The sequence below is a fragment of the Miscanthus floridulus genome, chromosome 7 (assembly GCF_019320115.1).
Source record: "Miscanthus floridulus cultivar M001 chromosome 7, ASM1932011v1, whole genome shotgun sequence".
Classification (NCBI taxonomy): Eukaryota; Viridiplantae; Streptophyta; class Magnoliopsida; order Poales; family Poaceae; genus Miscanthus; species Miscanthus floridulus.
Window position 1 is genome coordinate 13,876,496 of NC_089586.1, and position 19,883 is coordinate 13,896,378.

The 19,883-nt window shown below is 49.4% G+C and overlaps 3 protein-coding genes across 3 annotated transcripts; 2 read left to right on the forward strand and 1 right to left on the reverse strand.

Moving 5' to 3' along the window:
• The first annotated feature begins 2,103 nt into the window (after positions 1-2,103).
• Positions 2,104-4,170, forward strand: LOC136462620 (WD repeat-containing protein RUP2-like). The gene has a single exon (XM_066461692.1). The coding sequence runs from the start codon at positions 2,476-2,478 to the stop codon at positions 3,832-3,834; it is 1,359 nt and encodes a 452-aa protein (XP_066317789.1). The 5' UTR covers positions 2,104-2,475; the 3' UTR covers positions 3,835-4,170.
• A 10,201-nt stretch (positions 4,171-14,371) lies between these two features.
• On the forward strand, positions 14,372-16,422 carry LOC136466563 (transcription factor MYB4-like). The gene is made up of 3 exons (XM_066465005.1): positions 14,372-14,862; positions 15,144-15,273; positions 15,488-16,422. Exons 1-3 carry the CDS (start codon positions 14,592-14,594, stop codon positions 16,131-16,133), a joined length of 1,047 nt encoding a protein of 348 aa, XP_066321102.1. The 5' UTR covers positions 14,372-14,591; the 3' UTR covers positions 16,134-16,422.
• A 110-nt stretch (positions 16,423-16,532) lies between these two features.
• On the reverse strand, positions 16,533-19,833 carry LOC136466562 (RNA-binding NOB1-like protein). The gene is made up of 5 exons (XM_066465004.1): positions 19,386-19,833; positions 17,999-18,932; positions 17,722-17,890; positions 17,124-17,237; positions 16,533-16,912 (listed from the first exon to the last, which is right to left on the reverse strand). The coding sequence occupies exons 1-5, from the start codon at positions 19,774-19,776 to the stop codon at positions 16,766-16,768; spliced, it is 1,755 nt and encodes a 584-aa protein (XP_066321101.1). The 5' UTR covers positions 19,777-19,833; the 3' UTR covers positions 16,533-16,765.
• Positions 19,834-19,883: the final 50 nt, after the last annotated feature.

Genomic DNA, 19,883 nt, shown 5'->3' on the forward strand with positions numbered 1-19,883 from the left:
AGGGTTTGTGGCTGAGAAGTCTGTTGGCCGAGATCACTGGGTTGCCACCACAGACAGTAAAGTTGTATGTTGACAACAACTCAGCAATTGCTCTAATGAAGAATCCTGTATTCCATGGGCATAGTAAACACATTGATACAAAATACCATTTCATTAGAGAATGTGTTGAGAGATGTCAGTTTTAGGTGAAGAGGGTGAGCACTGAGGAATAGAAGGCAGATGCTCTGACTAAGGCGCTGCCAGCAGTGAAGTTGGCAATGATGAGGCACTTACTTGGCGTTCGTGACCTCAGTGCATGTCAGAATTAGGGGGGAGTATGTTGGTGTAATTCTATCATAGCATGGAAGTGTCAGAGTCTGACCAAGCCGAAGGCGGGAAGCTACAGGTTTGAACTCAGGCAGTTGCTGTGCACGCGGTGAGCGCGCCCACGACACGACGTCGCTTGACGGTTGCTTTCTACTCCATTGTATCTGTGTCTTAGGTGGTTGTTTAGCCATGTATCGTGTGTAAGAGTTGCTGGTATAAGTAGCTTAGACCTCAGAGTTTGTGTGTTGGAGAAAAACTTCTATTGTAATTGTGATGTACTGATCATATTAATCCGTGGAAAATAGCACTGTCCTCTGACAGTTGCCGTTCGTCATTTCTGCATTTCAGTGCATCGCGAGTTCATACTTGTTCTTCTTGATTCTAGGCTAGCCAATTTGCATACAGGCCTGTGATTTGTGTGTTTCAAAACCAACAGGCTAGCCACGCGCGAGCTCCGCTCACGACGGGGCGGATGCGGCAACCGGGGCAGGGCAGCTGTGACCTCCGCGTGCGGCGGCGCCGGCCAGCACGCGCGAGCTCCGCGGCCGCAGCGAGCCGGGACGGGGGCGGCCGTGAGCTCCATGTGTCCGCGGGCGGTGGCGCGCACCGCGGTGCAGCAGCGACGCCGCACGCGCAGGAGCAGGGTCGGGGCGCGCGCGGGAGCAGGAACAGGTGCCGGCGATGGGGAGGGAAGGGGGCAACGGGGCGGTTTTGGGTCGGATATCCGCGGGTTTCGGGTCTCGCGGGTTCGGATTCAGGAATGATTTCTTACCCACGGTTTTCGAGTTCGGGCCCCGAAGCCAATCGGGTTCGGTTTTGGGTTTGGTTTTCCACCCGTTGATATCCAATGGATATCCGAAATAAATCATTTGAAATTAAAACTCATGTTTTATAATATGCTAATAATAACTTGTTTACTTATATAATTAAATTTATTCTAAGTTGACTCATGAAAATATTTATTATTTGTTGCCTCTTGTTTATACGTGTGAATATGTGTATATATATCATGCATATGTTTATAGAAAGTCCTTATTTCTCTTACTATGTTGTCATACAAAGCGGGTTTCAGGTATCCATTCGGGTTTCGAGTATCCGCGGGTTCGGTTTTGAGGACGGATTATCACCCGAATCGGTGTTCGGTGCGGTTTTAGGTTTCGATTTCAGGTTTCGGATTCAGGTGCACATAGACTCCACCCGATCTGAATCCGCCCCGTTGCCATCTCTAGAAGGAGAAGGCGCACCGGATCCATGGAAACGATGGACGACTTCCACAACGAGCACGGGACTGGTTTCCACGGCATCGGTGGAAGTGTAGACTTAGCGTCTATGTTAGACGCCATTTCTTGTTTCTCCCCTCTCCTTCTTCGATAAATATAATGCCGCGAAAGCAAAATTCAATAAATAGAGAGATAATAAATGAACATAGAAACTATGCTAAAGTCTATATTGGAAGTGGCCTAGCTAACTAATAACTAAACAGCCACGTGGGGTAGGCTAGCTGTAGCTCTTGATTCCTCCTCCACTTGGCTTTCTTGCCACTCTGCATTTGCAGCCACGACATGACCCACACCTCCAACCAGTGACGAAGCCAGCGGTGGGGGCTAGAGGGCTCAAGCCCCCTCTACTGATCCTAGGCACGTGGAGTCCTCCTAAGTTCTTTTTTAAAATTTTATGTATATATATATTAGGTAGAAAGGGCTAAGATTAAGAAAAGATAAAAAAAACTCTATTTTTTTTTGTTCAGCTCCTCCTAATTTTTTTTCCGGCTCGGTCCTCCAACCACATAAACCATCCAACCACCCAAAACCTCTCCGATCCTCGTCCTCCCATTGGCTGCCTACCTCCCGTGTGGCTACCCACACCACCACGTCTCTCTCTCTAAGCTTGGCCGTTAGGGTAGGGAGCAAGCCTAGTACTGGACTAATTAAAGCAAGGATTAGCAGGCACAGTGTCTAGTCCCAAAACAAACAAGAGGCACCAAACCAAAACCAAGAAAAATCCAAACTTTCTCATGCAGAGGATCCAGCTAGTCGATAGCAGTTTAATTTAGTACAAGCAACAGAACCATGACGAAGAGGAAGCAGCAGAGCTAGTAGATAAACACATGCAGTCCAGCTCCAGCAGCCTCTGCAATGCCCGGCGGCTATGAGGAGCTCTAGCTAGTCCATGAGCAACCCCTCTTCTCCGGCCTCTTCTTCCAGCAGCGCCGCCGCACAAGAGCACCGCCTGCAGGAAGAGGAAACCCAAAACCTGCACCACCGCCACCACCAAGAGGTAGCCGCCGGCATTGTTATTCCGTTTCCTCCCAGTAGCAGTGAAGCTGATCAAGCCCACGACGACAAGGACGCCGAGCTGTCGCCGCCGCGCTGCGAATGGGAGTTCCGGCTGGCGGCCACCGTGCCGACCACCGCCCTGCCGGGTGCGTCCGACGCCATCGGCAGCGTCGACTTCGACCCCACCGGCTGCCTCCTCGCCACCGGCGGCATCGCCCGGAAGATCCGGATGTACGACGTGGCCTCCATGCTGCTGCTGGATAGCGCCGGCAGCGGCGGCGCCCGAGCTGCTGGCCCCGCGGCGTGCATCTGCGCGCCGGCGAAGCTGAGCAGCGTGCGGTGGCGCCCGGGCGGTGCCGCGTCGTCGTCCGTGGTGGGGTGCGGCGACTACGACGGCGTGGTGACGGAGTACGACGTGGAGCGCGGCGTGGCGTCGTGGGAGCGCGACGAGCACGCGGGCCGCCGCGTGTGGTCCCTGGACTACGCCCCGGGCGCGGCCATGGCGGCGTCCGGGTCGGACGACCGCACGGCGCACGTGTGGGACCCGCGCGCGCCCTCAGGCGGCCTGGCCACGGCGCGCGCCGGCGGCGCCGTGCTGTGCGTGGAGTTCGACCCCTCGGGGGCGCCCCACCTGGCCGTCGGCTCCGCGGACAGCCGCGCCGTCGTGTACGACGTCCGCGCGCTGGGCCGCGGCGCCGTCGCGCGGATGGACGGCCACGCCCGCGCGGTGACGTACGTGCGGTGGGCGGGTCCGGGGCCGGCGCGGCGGGTGGTGACGTCGGCTGCCGACGGGACCCACCGGCTGTGGGAGTGGGGCGGCGCGTCGGCGGCGGAGGCGGGGGTGGAGGTGGCTGGGGCGCGGGAGGTGCGGTCGTACAGCGGCCACGCGAGCGCGCGGAGCTTCGTGGGGATGGGCGTGTGGCGCGGGGCGGGGCTGGTGGCCAGCGGCTCCGAGTCCAACCACGTCTTCGTCTACGACCTCAGGTGGGCCAAGCCCATCTGGGTGCACCCCTTCTTCGCGTCTCACGGACACGGAGGGGCCCACGGCCCAGTCACCACCGGCCCCGAACAAGTGGATACTGGTGGTGGGTTCGTCAGCGCGGTGGCGTGGCGGCAGGGCAGCCACACCGACGACGATCTCAACGGCGGTGCGCTGGTCGCCGGCGGCTCCGACGGCGTGCTCAAGGTGTTCACGTGCCGACGGCGGAGGGAGGCGGCGGGGGATGATGTCGCCCATGGGCGCCTCCTCTAACTGTGATGAGGCATTGAGGCGGAGGAAGAAGCATCCATTTCCTTCCTCCCTCCCTTCCTTGTCGTGCTTTTATTACTTGTTCCCCTTTTATTGTTTGTTTTTATTTCCTTTTCCTTTTTCTTTCAGACAAAGAAAACAAGACTTCAAGAACAACAGCAACAAAGGGCAATTAAAAGTACATGTTTAGACTGAAATTAAGTGAGGGGAGGGTAGAAATTAAAAGGGAGGAGGAGGACAGAAGATGAGAGACTGATGATGATTCTTTTTTCCTTTTTTTTTTTCTTGGTGATGGTGATGCATCCCTGACAATGTACTGATCTATTTTTTAAGCAATGTAATAATAAGAAATCCACGATGACTGGCACCATCATTTCTTTATTTACCCAACGAGTTCACTCACTCCACGATTCACATGCCTCTGCACAAACTGCATATATGTCGTCGTTCTGTCCTCTGTTTTTTATTGCACATGCATACACTGCACTTCTGCTGCAACAATGCAGTACTACATGTTTTCTCCTTCAACTGCAATGAGCCTGCCATGCCTTTTGCTGCAACTCTCCTTTTTTCTTTGAAAAAAAGATATGATTGTGTTGTGCTTCATTTTATGGGCCTTATTAAAGCTTAATGTCGGCCTGCTACTGCTACCTCACATATCCATTTCCTCCTCTTCCTGCCCAAATACTGATGGGTTTTGTATTTAGGAGTGCTTAGCATTGTTAGGCCTCGGCCTGGGCCTGTCTCCCAGCACAAAAGTGGAGAATGTGTGTACAGCAGGCGTACGCCACAAGCATTAGTCTGCGAGGTCAACGTATAACTGCATGACAAGTTCAGAACTTGCAGTAGGTGACTGTTGAACTCAGTCGCCTGTCTTGCTTTGTGTTCACTAGGTGACTACTGTCGTGTTTATGTTCTGCCATGGCTAGCTCCTTTGATGTACATGTACTCAAGTTCGTCAAACTTGGATAACTACGTTTGTTATCTCCTACTGATCTCAAAAGATGTAAGAGTCGCTCGTCATAGGCTCATGGCTGACGCAGAACCGGAGCACTCGTGTGGTTATTGAATACTAATAACAGTCATTATGCCATAATCTCCTTTCTTCTCGCATGTATAGACTCAAAAGGCTAGCATATAGCATATATAACAGCTAGGCTTATGTGATCTGCGTTGCACACTGCTGCTGGCTTCAGTACTTGCAAGTCTGCTCTCATGCATGGATGGACTCATCTCCTCCACTTTGGCCTTGGGCACTGGCCGGCATCAATAGATAATGCATTTGCACACACCTGGATAAGCTTTTCTTTGCTTGCTTCATATGCAATGGAGGACAGCTCCAACATATACCCCTCATTCCCTCAAGACACACTTGGAAAGTTTTCCTCTTCTCCAGTTCTCCCTTGAGGGGTGTTCTATTCTTTCTTTCTTTCTTTCTTTTTAAAAAAAGGAAAATGTTTTTTTACCAACACAAGATCACAACAAAAAATGTCACGTCTTGTTCTTCATCATGCAAGCATAAAACCACCATGATTCGTATTTAAGCACAAATGTCCACTCAGCCCTCCACTCAAAAGCCACAACACGGCCTGATTTAGATTATTTTAGTGTAGATGCTTAGCAAGATGGCATACTTTTCTCAGCATTCCCTACTTGATCCTGCAAAGACATACTGACAATTTGCACAGTGAGGGCATCCTTGATTATTCAGCGCGTATGTCCTCGTATGAGCTGGCCCTGCTTATCAAAACCCCCAATCTCGCCTGCCCCGGCTTCTATGTGGATTATAATTCTCAAGCAAGCAAGCATTGACTTGCATCCCGGCCCCATCATTGCAAGTACAGACAGATGAGCCCCGGTGCATGTTCCCAGCCACATTGTTTAGTCAGCAGCATATTTCGCATATCGCCATCGTTACCGCGTTCCTTTAATCGGCGAGGAGGATTATAATCACATCCTTTCGCATATTTACATTACGTTCTAAGATCGACGGATCATGGATATGACAAGGACAAAAAGTCTTGTTGCCGGTGAAGTTGTTAAACTGGGGTGTGGAGAGTTCAGTTCAGACTTGAGGGGGGCTCTCATTTACAGTTTTAGAGAGTTTCAGACAAAAGATTGCGCCTTTTACCTGTGTGTTATTAAAAAAGTTTAATTACACACAAACCATTAAAAAAGTTGACTGCACACAGCCGTCACTGCTCTAAACTTCTTTTAGAGGCCATTCCGTCCTTGTTAATAGCCCTTACATGTGGGACCCATTAAGTGAAATTCTCCATATTGTCCTTAGCGTTGTGGGTGGCGGAAATTCACCTCTGCCGAGCGCGCGGTCCGCAGGCGGCGTGTCCTCTCCTCACAGCGGAAACTGAAGAAGCAAAACCCTTCGGTCGGCGGCGCCGCCACGAAGAGCCGAAGCCTTCCGGCGGCGAGCGAAATCCAAGCGCGTGCGTGGTTGCACGCACGGCCCAGGGAATGAATCCGGCCGGACGACCCGGAGGCCCGCGCCGCTGGTGGTGTGGTAGGAGCGGTAGCGGAGAAGCGAAAGGAAATGGAAAGCGGCGGATGCCAGGCGGGCCGCGCGACCTGTGCTGTGTGCAGGCTGGCGTGCGGCGGTTTCCTGAAGCCGGGAGCACGCAAGGCGAAGGCGACAGGTGGAGGAAGGACGCGGACGCGCCTCGCACCGCGTGCCTGCGCTTTTGTTTATGGCAATGGTGGTGGTAGTGGTTAGGCTAAGGACGGCGAGAGGAGGAAGAGGTCGCGGGGTGGAGGGACGGGAACGGGTCAGCCCTCCTCCCTCTCCGGCTGGCTGCCGGCGGCGCATGTCTCATAGCAGGGGGTAAGGATGGCAGCGGATCAGGTTCGGGGCGGATATCCGCGGGTTTCGATTTCAGTTCTCGGTTTTCGTCCACGGATTTGCGGGTTCGGATATCCAAAATACCGTGGGTTTGGGGCAGATTCTTTAATTCACCCGTGGAGCTCCATCGGGCCCCCGAAACTTTCGGCCCACCAGAAGCCCAACTACCGACCCTAACTATATAAGGGATGAAAACGGATCGGATACGGACGGATATCACCGATATTACATTTGTTTTCATATTTCTGTCCAGATTCGGATTCGAATACGGATAGTGTCAACTATGTCGGATAAGATACGATTGGATATCGACATCATAAATATGTGATTTGAGTATTCGGATACGGATACGGTATCGGATGTTGGACATCCGGACTCGGATACGGACAGATCTCAACCCCTCTAAACGGATTCGGTTTCGAATACGGTCGGAAAATATCCGTACCGTTTTCATCAACTGGAATCCATCAGCCCTCAACCCTCATCCGCCCGCACCTAGGCGCAGTCCCGCACCGCACGGTGGCCGCACGCCCGCACCCACCCGACGCCCCGAGCCCCCGACGAGCGACCTCGGCGCCTCGCCAGTCCGCGACCTCACTGGCTTTTTCTCTCTCCCTCGTCCCCACGGTGGATCCGTGACCCCAACGGCGGGCACATGGCGGACTCTACCGGCAGCGAGGAGCTGCAACGGCGGCAGGCGCATGAGCAGGCTCTACCGGCAGCGATGGACTGACACATGGCGGCTATGGCGGCGGGCGTGCCCTGTAACTCCTCTGGTGTTACGAGCTCGTTTAGCACCGTGATTTAGGCCTAAGTAAAATTTTTGAAACGAGTTTCTAGGAATTTTTGATTTAAAATATACTTGATGCGATAAACGAATCCCATGTGACTTGGTTTTGTGGACTCAAATAAACGCCTAAGTTAAATTACTCAGTGCGTAAAGATATTTAGGAATGTCGAACGACGATTCTAGCGAACGGTTTGTTCTGTTAGATTAAGCATGAAAAGCAACTTTTATAAATAATAAAATCCATTAATAAATAGAACGATATATATATATAAGCATGAACGGGCACAGGTTTATTTTGATAAGCACGAACTGACGAGAGAGAGAGCGCAGCGGCTTCGTTTATTTTTCTGGCGTACAGCGTACTCGTTGCATGATATTTATTACCGTCACGTCTCTCGTCGTGGCTCTGCAGTGCTCTGCACCATGACGTGTTCGTTTGCCTGCACCCCTGTCCTTCTCTCCCTCGCTTGCGCCGCGTCCGATATTTTTATGTGAGCGCCAGTCGCACCGAGCATTCAAGCAGCAGAAGGTCCTTTTCTTTTCCCCGCTCTCTCTCGCGCGCCTGCTTTTCAATGCCTCTTGTCTTTGTCTGTCTCACTACCAGTTCCATTGCTTCACCCTGTGCCTCTTGGCGTGCTCTTTGCTCTCTGCCTTGCTTGTCTCTTCTCCTCTTTTTCTCTCTATCAGACAAGCAGGTTAGGGCCATTACCGCCTGAGCAAAGCACGCACGCAACCACCTTGTCGCGTACGTCATGGCACTCCAAGCCGACCGAGCCTCGCGTTGCTTCCCTTCCCTCCCTTTTCTTCTCTGCTGTCGATGGGAGGCGTCCCAACTCCGGCTCGCCCTCCTTGCTCTCTCGCTCGGCTCCCTCGTGTGCTTGCCTCGCGTGGCGCCCCTACCACCAAGCCGCCCCGCGAGCGCGCGCTGCTTGTCCCGCTGCCGCCCGAGCACGCGCCACCCCTTCCTTTCCCGCGTAGGAGCCGTAGTCCCAGCCCCTGCATTTCCCCCATGCAGCCGCTCTTCTCCCTCTCACCTAGGCCTGCCGCGGCTCCTTCCGTCTCCCCACGCGCCGACGCCCCCTCCTCTTCCTCCCCACGCTGTCCCGCACCGCGTCCCCATCGTGATGCGCCACCACGCCACCTTCCCTGCTCTCTGCCCTCCCGTGCGCCGTGCCCGCAGCATGGTCTTGCTGCTCCATGGCGCCTCGCCGTCGTCGCCTTCGCCAACCGCGTCATCACCGTCCTCGCCTGAGCATGGCAGCGGCCGCAACTGCGTACTCCGTGCCCGCCTTCGCCTGTTGTGGCCACATGCCACCGCGCCGTGCCTTGCGCCCACATCGCCTGGAGCCGCCCGACCAGCGCCGTTGCGCGCTGAGGTCGCCGTGTCGCGCCTCGCAGCGTCCCTATCGTCGTCTGCTTCCACCGTCGTCACTGCACGCGCGAGCACGCCATGCCCGCCCGGTGCCGGAGCTTGTCTCACCGGCCGTCGTGCCCCGCAGCCGCCTAGATACGATGTTTCCGCCGCCGGTCGGTGCTTGCACTGCTTTGGAGGATGAAGAAATTGGTGAGAATCCAAGAAGAAGCTTTATACAGGGTTCTTATTACGAAATACGTGACTCAAGTAAATAGTGATTATGTCCTGCGGATTAGTTTTAAGAAAACCCAAGGGCCTCATCGCAAAAGTTCTACCGCCGTCTTACCCTGGCCGAGTAGGCCGGCTTGATGGGCCGCTCGCGCCGCGCGCTGCGCCGGCCTGTCTTTGCCGCGCCCCCCGCCTAGGCCGTCCGCGCCGCTGCCTGCGCGCCTAGGCCGCCGCTGCGCGCGCAACCGTGTCCGAGTGGACCGGCCATTCTGGCTGGTAGGCCACCACGCGCCTGCGGGCCGAGTTTAGCCACCCGGGCCTTGTCTGGTTGCGTTGTTTTGGTTTTGTTACTTTAGTGTCTTTCTAAAATTGAAAATAAAGTGTAGAAAATTATAAAAATGTCAAACCAGTTTTGTTGAGTTACTAAAATCATGATCTACCTGTTAGTATATTTTGTTCACATAGTGTGGTAATATTCTTGGAAGCTATATAATTAATTTAAGGTACTTAATATTATAAAAATATAAATTTATAGAAATTGTTGTGACAAATTGGTAATAGTGTTGAATCTGAAATTTTTATAGTAGGCTCCTAGCAATATTAGATACTCACTGTAATTTTTGTAGCTCCAGAATAATTAGTTTGCTAGATAGATAATGATGCCCTATTTCGAATAAAGATTAAATTGATAGAATGGGGTAAAGAAACACCTTGGGTTTATATAACTAAAATATTTGTTGGGAAATAATAACTTATCCGACAACATGTATATGTAGCCTAAGTACAGTCGTCGTTAGAACTAGCCCGTTAACTTGATAGGCGTAAATCATATTTTACGTGTCATGATTATAATCGATTAATTACGTCTTTGCATTTCATCGCATTGCATATCATAATAGGGGCGTCGATGGATCACGGAGTCATCGGGAGTTGTTAGAGAAATAGTGCTTTTGGAGATCGGTCGCCATGATGGAATGCTAACTTCTGATTAAATCTTACCCAGACAAGCCCTGGTGCATAACCCCTACTTTTCTACACTTTAAATTATATTTGTGCATTAAGTTTTAAGGAGTTGAATGGAACCCACTTGCATATATATATCTTATCATATGAGTCTTACTAGTATAATAGGATCGTGTAGATTGCTATGCTACAGGACTCCAGTAGAATTCGAGTGGTTGCTGTCACTCGTGAGATATAGGAAATATATTACTGTATTATTATCACCTGGAAAATATAAATGGTGGAAAGGAAAAATGGTGACCGGGCAGGGATATGGGTTTGGTATTGGTGGGTGTAAGGGGTTGTGTCGCCGCGGACGCGAGGCATAACTTGGTTACACTGCTTTCCCTGGCTGTGTCGGTTAAGGACCGGCCATTGTATAAGACTCGAGGCAAGTCAGACTTATTATCCCGAGCACATATTTGGGTATGGGCACTTGGAAGACTTGTTGCTCTCTTGTTGTGGATCCGGCTCTTTTCGGACCGACTGTCTTAGTGGTTTTTGGGTTAGGAGGTCCTTGCACCGTACTAAGTCCGGGACTCAGGGGCGGATGCTTGGAGTCCCAGTTTGGACAGGGACCTAGACACCGAGGACAGGAGGGTGATGGGTTGGTCCTGCTTATGCCCGGGATACAAGCAGGGCGTGTGTTTTTGAGGTACCCAACTAGGGGCATTGATTCGCGAATAGCCGGTCAATCCGGTACAGCTTGGTTTGTGCCTAGCACCGTAGTAAGAACTGAAAGATGAAAGATAAAAAAAGAAAATCTGATTGCTTACCACCTGATTGAAAGTAGTACAGGTGCTTACATAGAATGATTAGTTTATGAACCAATGCGGCTATTAATAAAAATCGAATATAAGAACGTACTTTTAGTAATGCTCCTGCAGATGCAATAAACCCATCAGCCAGATAGCCTTGCATATCATTGGAGTCTTTTCTTTTCTCCTGTCAGATAAGTCTTGCTGAGTATAATTGAGTACTCAGGGTTTTATTCCCCCTGTTGCAGGTGACAGGTGGATGCTAAAGATGACTCTTGTGTGTGGATTCCTCCTGGTGGGCTCAGAGAGGATTTACTTTACGCTGCAATCATAGTTTTTATTTATAACTCTTACTAAATATTTTTATAAATGAAAGTTTTATAATATGTTGTCCTCGTTCACATATCAATACTTCATCATACCATGAATATATAATTATTTCCGCTGTAATTCTGATCACATGTTTATATTCCGTTATTACATTAAATTGTTCATAACTCTGATAATATGATTATATTCCGCTGTTATAATAATAAATGTTATACTCTGGTGTACATGTAAAGTGATGTAAGAAATGAGTAATAATGATGTAAGCTTTATTCTCTCATTTGTGATCCTGATGTAAAAATGTGGATTTTTGGGTTCTCCCTTAGGGTGTGCCCGACGGACCGCGTGATTTAGTGTTCTCCCTTGGGTACTTAGTGTCTAATGAAAGACGAGCACTCCTGAGAGGTATTAGATTAGGCGGTTCTGCCACATGCCCTCTCTCCCTACAGCAGCGGCGAATTTGCCCCCTCTCTCCTGGCGGGGGCGCGGCAGCGGGCGCTCGACTCGGCGATGGCGGCTCGTCCTCTCTCAGTCTCTCTCTCGGTCGCGGACACGAAGTGCCCCCATCAGCACTCGGCGGGTTTCGGACATCCGTGGGTTTTGGTTTTGGGGATGGATTTTCATCCGAATTGGTGTTCAGGGCGGTTTCGAGTTTTAGGTTCGGGTTTCGGTTTTGGGTGCCCAGACACTCCACCTGATCTGAACCCGCCCCGTTGCCATTCTTAGCGGGGGAGAGAAGAAGGAAATGAATGCGGGGCGGGGCAAGGGTCATTAATTAACCTGGCACGTGGGCCCACGCGGCAGGGGAGATGGGTCCGCGTAGCAGTAGACGGTGGAATGGAAGAAACATGAAAGTTGGTGGGGGTTAGCTGTGCTGTGCGTGGGCCCGGGCAATCTCTGAGTCATGGGTGAGGCCAGCAGTTGGTTGGTGTTGTGCTACTGGTCCTCCATAGTCAACATGTTCTTCATCGTCCAAGGACAACATGGATAATTTCCACATATAAGGGCTACCAAACGACGAAAAACAAACAGAACAAGGACGAAATGATTTGTAAGGCAGTGGCACTTGTGTGCGGTTAACTTTTTTAATGGTTTATATATAATTACAAACTTTTTAAATGACACACAGCTAAAAGGCTCCAAAAGATTCCTTTCCATCGCCTCCTCCATTCAGAGCAATGCAAATAGTTTACCAGTGGGTCCTAGTTTTTTAGTGCAAGATGCGAATTCGTATGCCGATTAGGTGTCTGTCCACATGCAGCTGCACCAAGTCAATTTTGCCAACCAGTATAGTTTTGCATAGCTCCTACTAGTTTATAGCTGTCGGCTAATGCTGAGAAATACTAGTGGTTTTGAAATTGATTTTTCTCGTAAGCGAATCGCCGTGTTTGATGCTGAGACAGGCAGAGAAGAAGAAAGAGGGGATTAAGACGCCCCCATTCAGATCACATGGAATTGTCCTCTCTTGTAGGACATGGTTGCGTACTAAAATAGGACAGAGATATCAAGCATGATAGGACCCCCTATATCATTAGCAACCTCTAGTTTCTGTCTTTCCAAGGGGATAACGAATTCTGCTAATATATGTCACTCTCCTGTATATGGGGTAAACTATAGGTAAGCATTAGGTCATGCCTCTTTGTTTTTGGTTCTTGTGCCTCGCGAGCCAGCTCGAGTGCATGTTGTTACCTTCATTTTGTTTTCAATCTTTCAGAGAAGTTGCAATTGTTTGGTAGATAAATACACTTGTTAAGCGCACTGTGTCAGTACTTGCTTACTGGCGCCAGTGATCTGCTTCACTATATTTCTTTTTTTATTGAATGAGCAGTAGCAGTAGGAAAGCTTCCAGTTGGAGTTATCTGTTCTTATTTAACCTTCACAAGATGTTTCACAATTTCTGGCATTCTGCAACAGAACAGCCTATGGGAAACCTTCATTTGCAAATATTGATTCTTGTAAATCCCACAGAGCATATAACTACCACATCAAAATCTAGCTGAACTCTAGACAAATCCATAGCAGAGTAGTAAGGTGAGATTTACTTCTTTCAAAGAAAGTAACAAGGGATCCATCAGACTTCATCATCATGACGCAGATTTGGCTTTGGTTCATCTGTCCTTGTATTTCTTTTTCCTGCCCCGTTCGGCTTACCCTATATTCGGCTTGTTCGGCTTGTTTTTTCAGCAGGAACAGTGTTTTCCTCTCACAACAATTCAGTCAGAACAGTATTTTTCAGTCAGTTTCAGCCAAGATTTAGCAAGCCGAACGGGGATACGTGTAGTACCTGAACTAAGATTCAGCCAGTGAGGAACGCAAGAACAAGGGAAGAGAAAAGTAGTACCTGAACTAAGATTCTAAAAACAACTAGTGCCAGGAAAGGACAAAGTTATCAGGAATTCATTATGTCTAATAATGCCTTAGCTGTCAGACTTGAACCATTAGTTATCCTGCAACTGAGCATAGTATTATCGGTAGTAACCGAGTTCTTGATGTCCCGCCAAGAGGATCAAGAGAAGGACAATGGTTTATGCACTATATGACAGGGATACGTGTTGAATTGAAGGACCTGATTAGGAGCTCTAACAAGCCATTCTGCCAACTCAATTGATCTGACATTGGGTGAAAGCAGAAGCACTGTGATTGCATCCATCCAAGCTCCCCATCATTGTTGGGTTTGTGCTATGAGTAATGAGCCTGTCAGCTTCAGAGGTCATTGTTTATGCATATACCAAAGGTGCATTTCATTTCACCGTCTTGATCCTTGCAATAACTAACACAAATCCTTTTGGATCCCAGCTAGGATGTCGTTTCTTGTGCCCATGCATGTCTCTCCGATTCATCCTTGGCCTTTCTCTAGCTCAGATGCCTCCTCCCAATGATTGCCGTCAGAAGAGGGATGGATTAGTCAGTCAGGCCCTGTCATTGCCAATCCAAGTGTCCGTCCGTTCATTGCAGGAACAGCTCATGTCAATGCCCCTCGCCATCATTGGCCAAGACGGTCTGACCTTCATAGCCCTGATTATTGGATAACAATGTTCTTTAGTAAAAAAAAAAACTGGAGTGAGCATTATGCTATTACCTGATCAATCACTCATCTGAAACAACAGCGTTAAATCTTGTAGTTACATTCTTTAGAACTTGTGTACAATACTTGAGTTCAGATTACTTCAATAGGAGTAACCATTATATATATCACCACCAATTACAGCGGCATTGTGGCTGCTTAAATGAAATTAAAACAGTATATGATCCTAGGGCCAGCAAGCATTCATATCATCATTAGAAGGAAACCGAAGTTTACTCAGAAACTCTCTGAGAATCTTCCTTGTGTAAGTAATGGCGAGATAGAGGTGACATCCTCTGACCAAGCTCCCCCCTCATAATCTCAAGCATGTGCACGCAGCCACCTACTCAATTCCTCTCAATTAAACTAAACCAAGAAGCAAAATGTGCCAGCCCTTTAAATCAGAAGGGGCACATGGTGCCGAGGGACTGCTACTACTGCAACAGCTCATCTTCAGAGGAAGAGGAGGCACAGGCCTGAAGAAGAAGAAGAAGAAGAAACACAAGACGGCGGTGACAATGGGGTGCCGGTCCTGCGAGAAGCCCAAGATGAACTACCGGAAGGGGCTGTGGTCTCCTGAGGAGGACCAGAGGCTCAGGGACTACATCCTCAAGCATGGCCTCGGCTGCTGGAGTGCTGTCCCTGCAAAGGCTGGTGAGCTGCTGCTATTCTTTGTTTTCTCCTCTCCTCTCCTTCCATGACAATTGCACATTGCTGCATGAGCATGACAAGCTCATGCATGCAGAAAAAGCCTGTTGCTGATGCTCAATGCTAGCCTCATCTGCAATCAGCACAGCTTAGCTTTCCATTTGCCTCTGACCCTCAAATTAGATGGTCCGAATTTGGCTTCACACCATGTTTTCAACTCCAAATTCTACCATTGTTGTGTCTGACTAATTTTTCTTCTTCTTTTGAATGGACTTGCTTTCTCAAAGGTCTCCAGAGAAATGGCAAGAGCTGCCGCCTGCGTTGGATCAACTACTTGCGGCCCGGGTTGAAGCGTGGAATGTTCTCTCAGGAGGAGGAAGACGTTGTCATCAACCTCCAAGCCAAGCTGGGCAACAAGTAAAATTCTCTCACAACCCAATGATTTTGTAATGCAAATTTATGCTTTTAATTTCTAAGAAGGGCATGGCCTTTGAAAAACTCAGAGAAAAATGCGTTTTAGTTAACGGACTTGCTAGAAGAAAAAAGAATCTTGAACTGTTAGAAGAGCAAGTATAACATCTCGCACCATATTCATGACTTCATGTTGCTGATGAATTGGTGCATACATCAGGTGGTCTCAGATTGCGATGCATCTGCCAGGGAGGACCGACAACGAGGTGAAGAACTACTGGAACTCGTACCTGAAGAAGAGGGTGATGCAGGCCCAGGGCGTGTCGTCCAACTCCAGCCCCAAGAGCCCACCCGAGCTCACCTCCATGAGCACCACCGAGCTGTCGTCCATGTCCATGTCCATGCACCAGCACCCGCACCACCACGTCAAGAACAGCGGCGGCGGCGGCGGCGGCGGCGGCGGCGGCACCACGACGTCGCACGACCACGACGTCAACATCAGCAGCAGCCACGCGCTGTCGGCACCGGCGGCGGCGCCTCTCGCCCAGCAGCCGTTCGATCACCAGGCCCGGAGCTTCGTGTTCTCGGACTGGGCGCCGGCGGCGCCGGAGAGCTACTCGGTGTCCACGCACTGGCCCGCCTCCACGGCGAGCTCCGGCAACGTGACGCCGTCGCACCGCGGCGGGGGCGCCTTCGGGGACCAGATGAGCGGCACCTACGGCGCCGGCGCGCTGCCAACGCACCAGGATCACCACCAGAGCGCCGCCGCCGCCGCTGGCATTGCAGGGAGTGGCTACTTTGACCTGCTCAATATGGGAGACATCTACGGTGGGTTCAGCTCCACGAACGGTGATCTGCTCTTCTGAAAGAGCTCTGAACTGATGATGATGATGACGATGTCGGAGGTGTAATTAATGTGATCAGTGTTGGTGTTGTGCATGAGTGTAAGCATGAAATGCAGCGGTATACTTGTTGGATTTGTTGCTCCTTCTTCTTCTTTTGTATTTTGTAAGAAAATTATTAATTGTGATGTAGAGAACACACCCTAGGCTGGACATAATTTTTTGGTTTGCTTCTACAATATTTAATAATAAAAATACGTAACAAACCGTTTGTGAAGGTGTAAATGTGGATTAATCTGTGAATGCTTTTGACTGACAGAACTTCCCTATGTAAGCACCTCATGCTCTCGGCGTTACACAGATGTACACGCTCAATTGAAATCACTACAGTTCATTGCTGCTCGATTACACCCCAAACCCATGTGAATGTGAATATATTCAAACTCAAAACTCAAAATCAATTGGAGAAACAGTAGCACGGAAACCATACATAGATGTTCAAAAACTGCATAGCTTACATGCTTATATCTCTGTATATGAATATGATGACTCTCTGCCGCTAACAAGAAATAAGTTACTCTGCTTCAACCATTACATGGTAGGATTACAGGCTTTGGTACCATAGGCGTGCATAAGAAGAGATGACAGATGAGAGCTTAGTGCTTCTTGCGAGAAAAGTGGTTGTCGTTTGGATTTCTTTTCCCACTGAACATTGCGAGTGCCTTCCTCACTGGAGGTTTCAGTGGTGCCTTCTTATCACCACTGTGCGAAAATATGTCGTCGACGCCCAAGAAATCATCCTCCTATAGTGAAACTTATAATCAGATTTGTTCCTAAACAAACGTCATCACAAGTAGTAAAAGGTACCGAATAACTTGTAACAATGTCAAATGAGGGAATGCATACTTGACAACTGACCACATATAATATTGAAGTAATATACCACATAATAACATAAAATTCCTTATTGCGAATACACTTTTAAGTTATGCAAAAATATGCTAGAGCACTAACCTTGCTTGACTTCTTCACTTTAGGATGAAGAACCTTCTGAGGAAGTTGGTCCTCACGAAGAATGGGGTTCTTAGTTATGGCAGCTCTTCCACCTTGGGGCATTGGGAGGGAAAACTGCAAGCAAACAGGTAAACAGTTACAAACAACATCTTCGGCATTCTATGGAATCGACTCTGTAAAAAAGTTCAGGTGGACCGATGGAAAGATAATTGCAATCAAGGAACTAGAACTATCTCAAAACGAACATGAATGTCCTTTCTGAAGACACCAGAATACAAGAAATGTGTAGTCTCGGAACAGACCATATTGTCAGGTATTTGACTGCCACTATCAAACCAAATATCCAAATATTATTCGCCACTTATATCATGGAAACTGTTCCTCACTACTGCACTCCTGAACGCCATTGACAGTACAAGCATGAAAATAGACCACAAGGTCTAGGCAAACATATGTTTCTAAAATGGTGTGAGCAATACAGACAAGAATCAATCAATCAATTAATTAACCACCCTCCACTGCAAGCAGTTCAAGATCACAGAAGTTGCAGAACACGTGCCTAGGCAATTAGAAAGACAAGCAGCATAAATACACTCACTTTTGTGCCTCGAAGTGTAACACGTGGGCGCCGTGAAGCCATAGTGATCTCATTTTCACCAACTGTTACTGAAACCTTCCGTAAGGTCCCACCATTGCCACACTTCGGACAAAATATTTTTCCAACCTCTTGGGTCACCTTATAGCAAGCATGGCACCTCAAAACCCACCTGTCACAGAAGCATAAAAAGACATGTGTTAGTGGCCATTAAAAATACAACGTTGTCTTGGATAGCACTATTGTACCGAAACAGGTCTGAAGATGTTAATTCGCATACCTATGCATCTGGCGTATCTGCATGCCACCTGGTGCTACGAGACGGAGGCCAATCTGCAGGATGACATTTTGCATGGCGTAATCACTAGTAACACATGCTACAGTTGATTCGGATAAAGACCTCAGGGTCCAACTCTGCTCACTGCTCTCATCTATGGAATGTGCATCATCACCTCCCTCATCCTCACCTTTTATATCTAGGTTATCCAATTCTTTGGTGCATGCATCAGTATCATCACCGTAAGCTAGCTGGTCAGAATGCAAATGTTCTCCAGCAATTTCAGTGTGATTCTCTGCTTGATGTTCAAAACCATCAGAACTTGCACTGATTTTCTCAGGGACAGAATTAAGGCCATCTGTTGAAGTCAGACCATGCTTCAATCCACCATTTCCAGAGGGAACTTTATCATCATCAATTGATGGAGCAACAGAACTTGTCTCAAAACTTTGTCGAGATTCCTTGAGGGCATCACGCCTTGCCTTCCTCCGCAAATATCTTCTGTGGGTGTTGCGGCTAACAGCAGGCATCCAACCTACATTGTTCTCATCCTCCTCCCATGCAACAGGTGCATCCTTCTCCGAAGGCTGGTGCTCTGTATCCTCTTGTGCCTCACAGACACTGTTGGTCTCGCTCATCGGGATATCTTGATTCTCAATATCCTTCAGAGGAAGTATTCGAGAATTGATATCTCCACCAGCTTCAGACATCTGATCCAACTCTTCCCACTCTTTCAGGTTAGGCACATTAGAGCCCCAACCAGGCAGTGGAGCTTCAGATAGCTTTCTGACATTCACCTCACGCAGAGGAGGAGGGTGCTCCCGCAAATGGCTAGTCCCATGGATCTCAGCTTCTAACATGTAAGCCAAAGCAATAACCTTGATATCAACATCTGACAGCGTTTGGATGTCTCCTGTCTCCCTGGCAAACTTGGTAACTGCAAGCAATAATAAGGATACAAAAATAAGTCTCACATATATACACAGTGCTCAGACCAAGAATGGCAGCGGCTGCAGCTGAACACCCCCAATATTTGTCATAAAAAGACTAATGCTTAAATGTGATCTCTTGTTTACCAATGCTAAATGAAGACATCATGCTTTCTTACTATGATCACCATAGTAGTAAGTAAGAAAGCAAACAACGGTAGCAACATCAGCCATTAATGTAGGATGATAAATTACTAATACAATCAAGAAGTCTTAGCAATAATTCACTAAACTTGACAGTTTTTTTCTCCTAATAAAAAATAAAAGACAACCCATAAAACGGAACATCAAAATGCATAAAACTTCCTCAAACAAAAAGCTACAAATTAACAACCACGAGCACTAGTGCGAGAGAGATTTAACTCAGATTAATGTTGCATTCGAGAGACTAGAGCAGCGACCTTTCTTAACGAACTCCGGCGCAGGCTCAACGGTCTCGACGGGGACGGGGAGGAGCCCGAGCCGCCGCCGCGCGGCCGCGTCCCGGACCTCCTCGAGCACCTCCGGCACGGTGACAAGGCGTCCCGCGGAGGTGGAGAGAGCGGAGCCGCCGGAGATGACGGCGTTGGCGTCCACCACGGCGACCGCCACGCCGCTGGAGTTGGCGCAGCTCGCCACGATGCGGCTCACCGCCTGCGCCGTCGACTCCTTCTCCACGGCCTTCCGCTGCGCCGTCGCCGCTGCTCCCCACGCCCCGGCGCCGGCCGGAGGGGCCGCCTCATCGTCGGAGGCAGCCGTGGTCGGGGTGGCGGCGGCGGCCGCCGCGGGGGCGAGAGGCGGCCACGCTTCCATTGGGGTCTAGGGTTTGGGGCTCACTTTTCTGTTTGCCCCCCTTGGATTTTTTGCAGTTCAGTATTCCCGCGGGATGAGCGCGATAAATATGTTGACGACTTTGCGTT

Excerpts from the sequence above, each read along its gene's own strand:
- LOC136462620 (XM_066461692.1), top strand. The coding sequence starts at position 2,476 with ATGAGCAACCCCTCTTCTCCGGCCTCTTCTTCCAGCAGCGCCGCCGCA.
- LOC136466563 (XM_066465005.1), top strand. The coding sequence starts at position 14,592 with ATGTGCCAGCCCTTTAAATCAGAAGGGGCACATGGTGCCGAGGGACTG. Across the intron at positions 14,863-15,143 it reads TGCTGTCCCTGCAAAGGCTG|GTCTCCAGAGAAATGGCAAG; the intron begins GTGAGCTGCTGC and ends GCTTTCTCAAAG. Across the intron at positions 15,274-15,487 it reads CAAGCCAAGCTGGGCAACAA|GTGGTCTCAGATTGCGATGC; the intron begins GTAAAATTCTCT and ends TGCATACATCAG.
- LOC136466562 (XM_066465004.1), bottom strand. The coding sequence starts at position 19,776 with ATGGAAGCGTGGCCGCCTCTCGCCCCCGCGGCGGCCGCCGCCGCCACC. Across the intron at positions 17,891-17,998 it reads CAGATACGCCAGATGCATAG|GTGGGTTTTGAGGTGCCATG; the intron begins GTATGCGAATTA and ends CTTCTGTGACAG. Across the intron at positions 17,238-17,721 it reads TTACACTTCGAGGCACAAAA|TTTTCCCTCCCAATGCCCCA; the intron begins GTGAGTGTATTT and ends GTTTGCTTGCAG.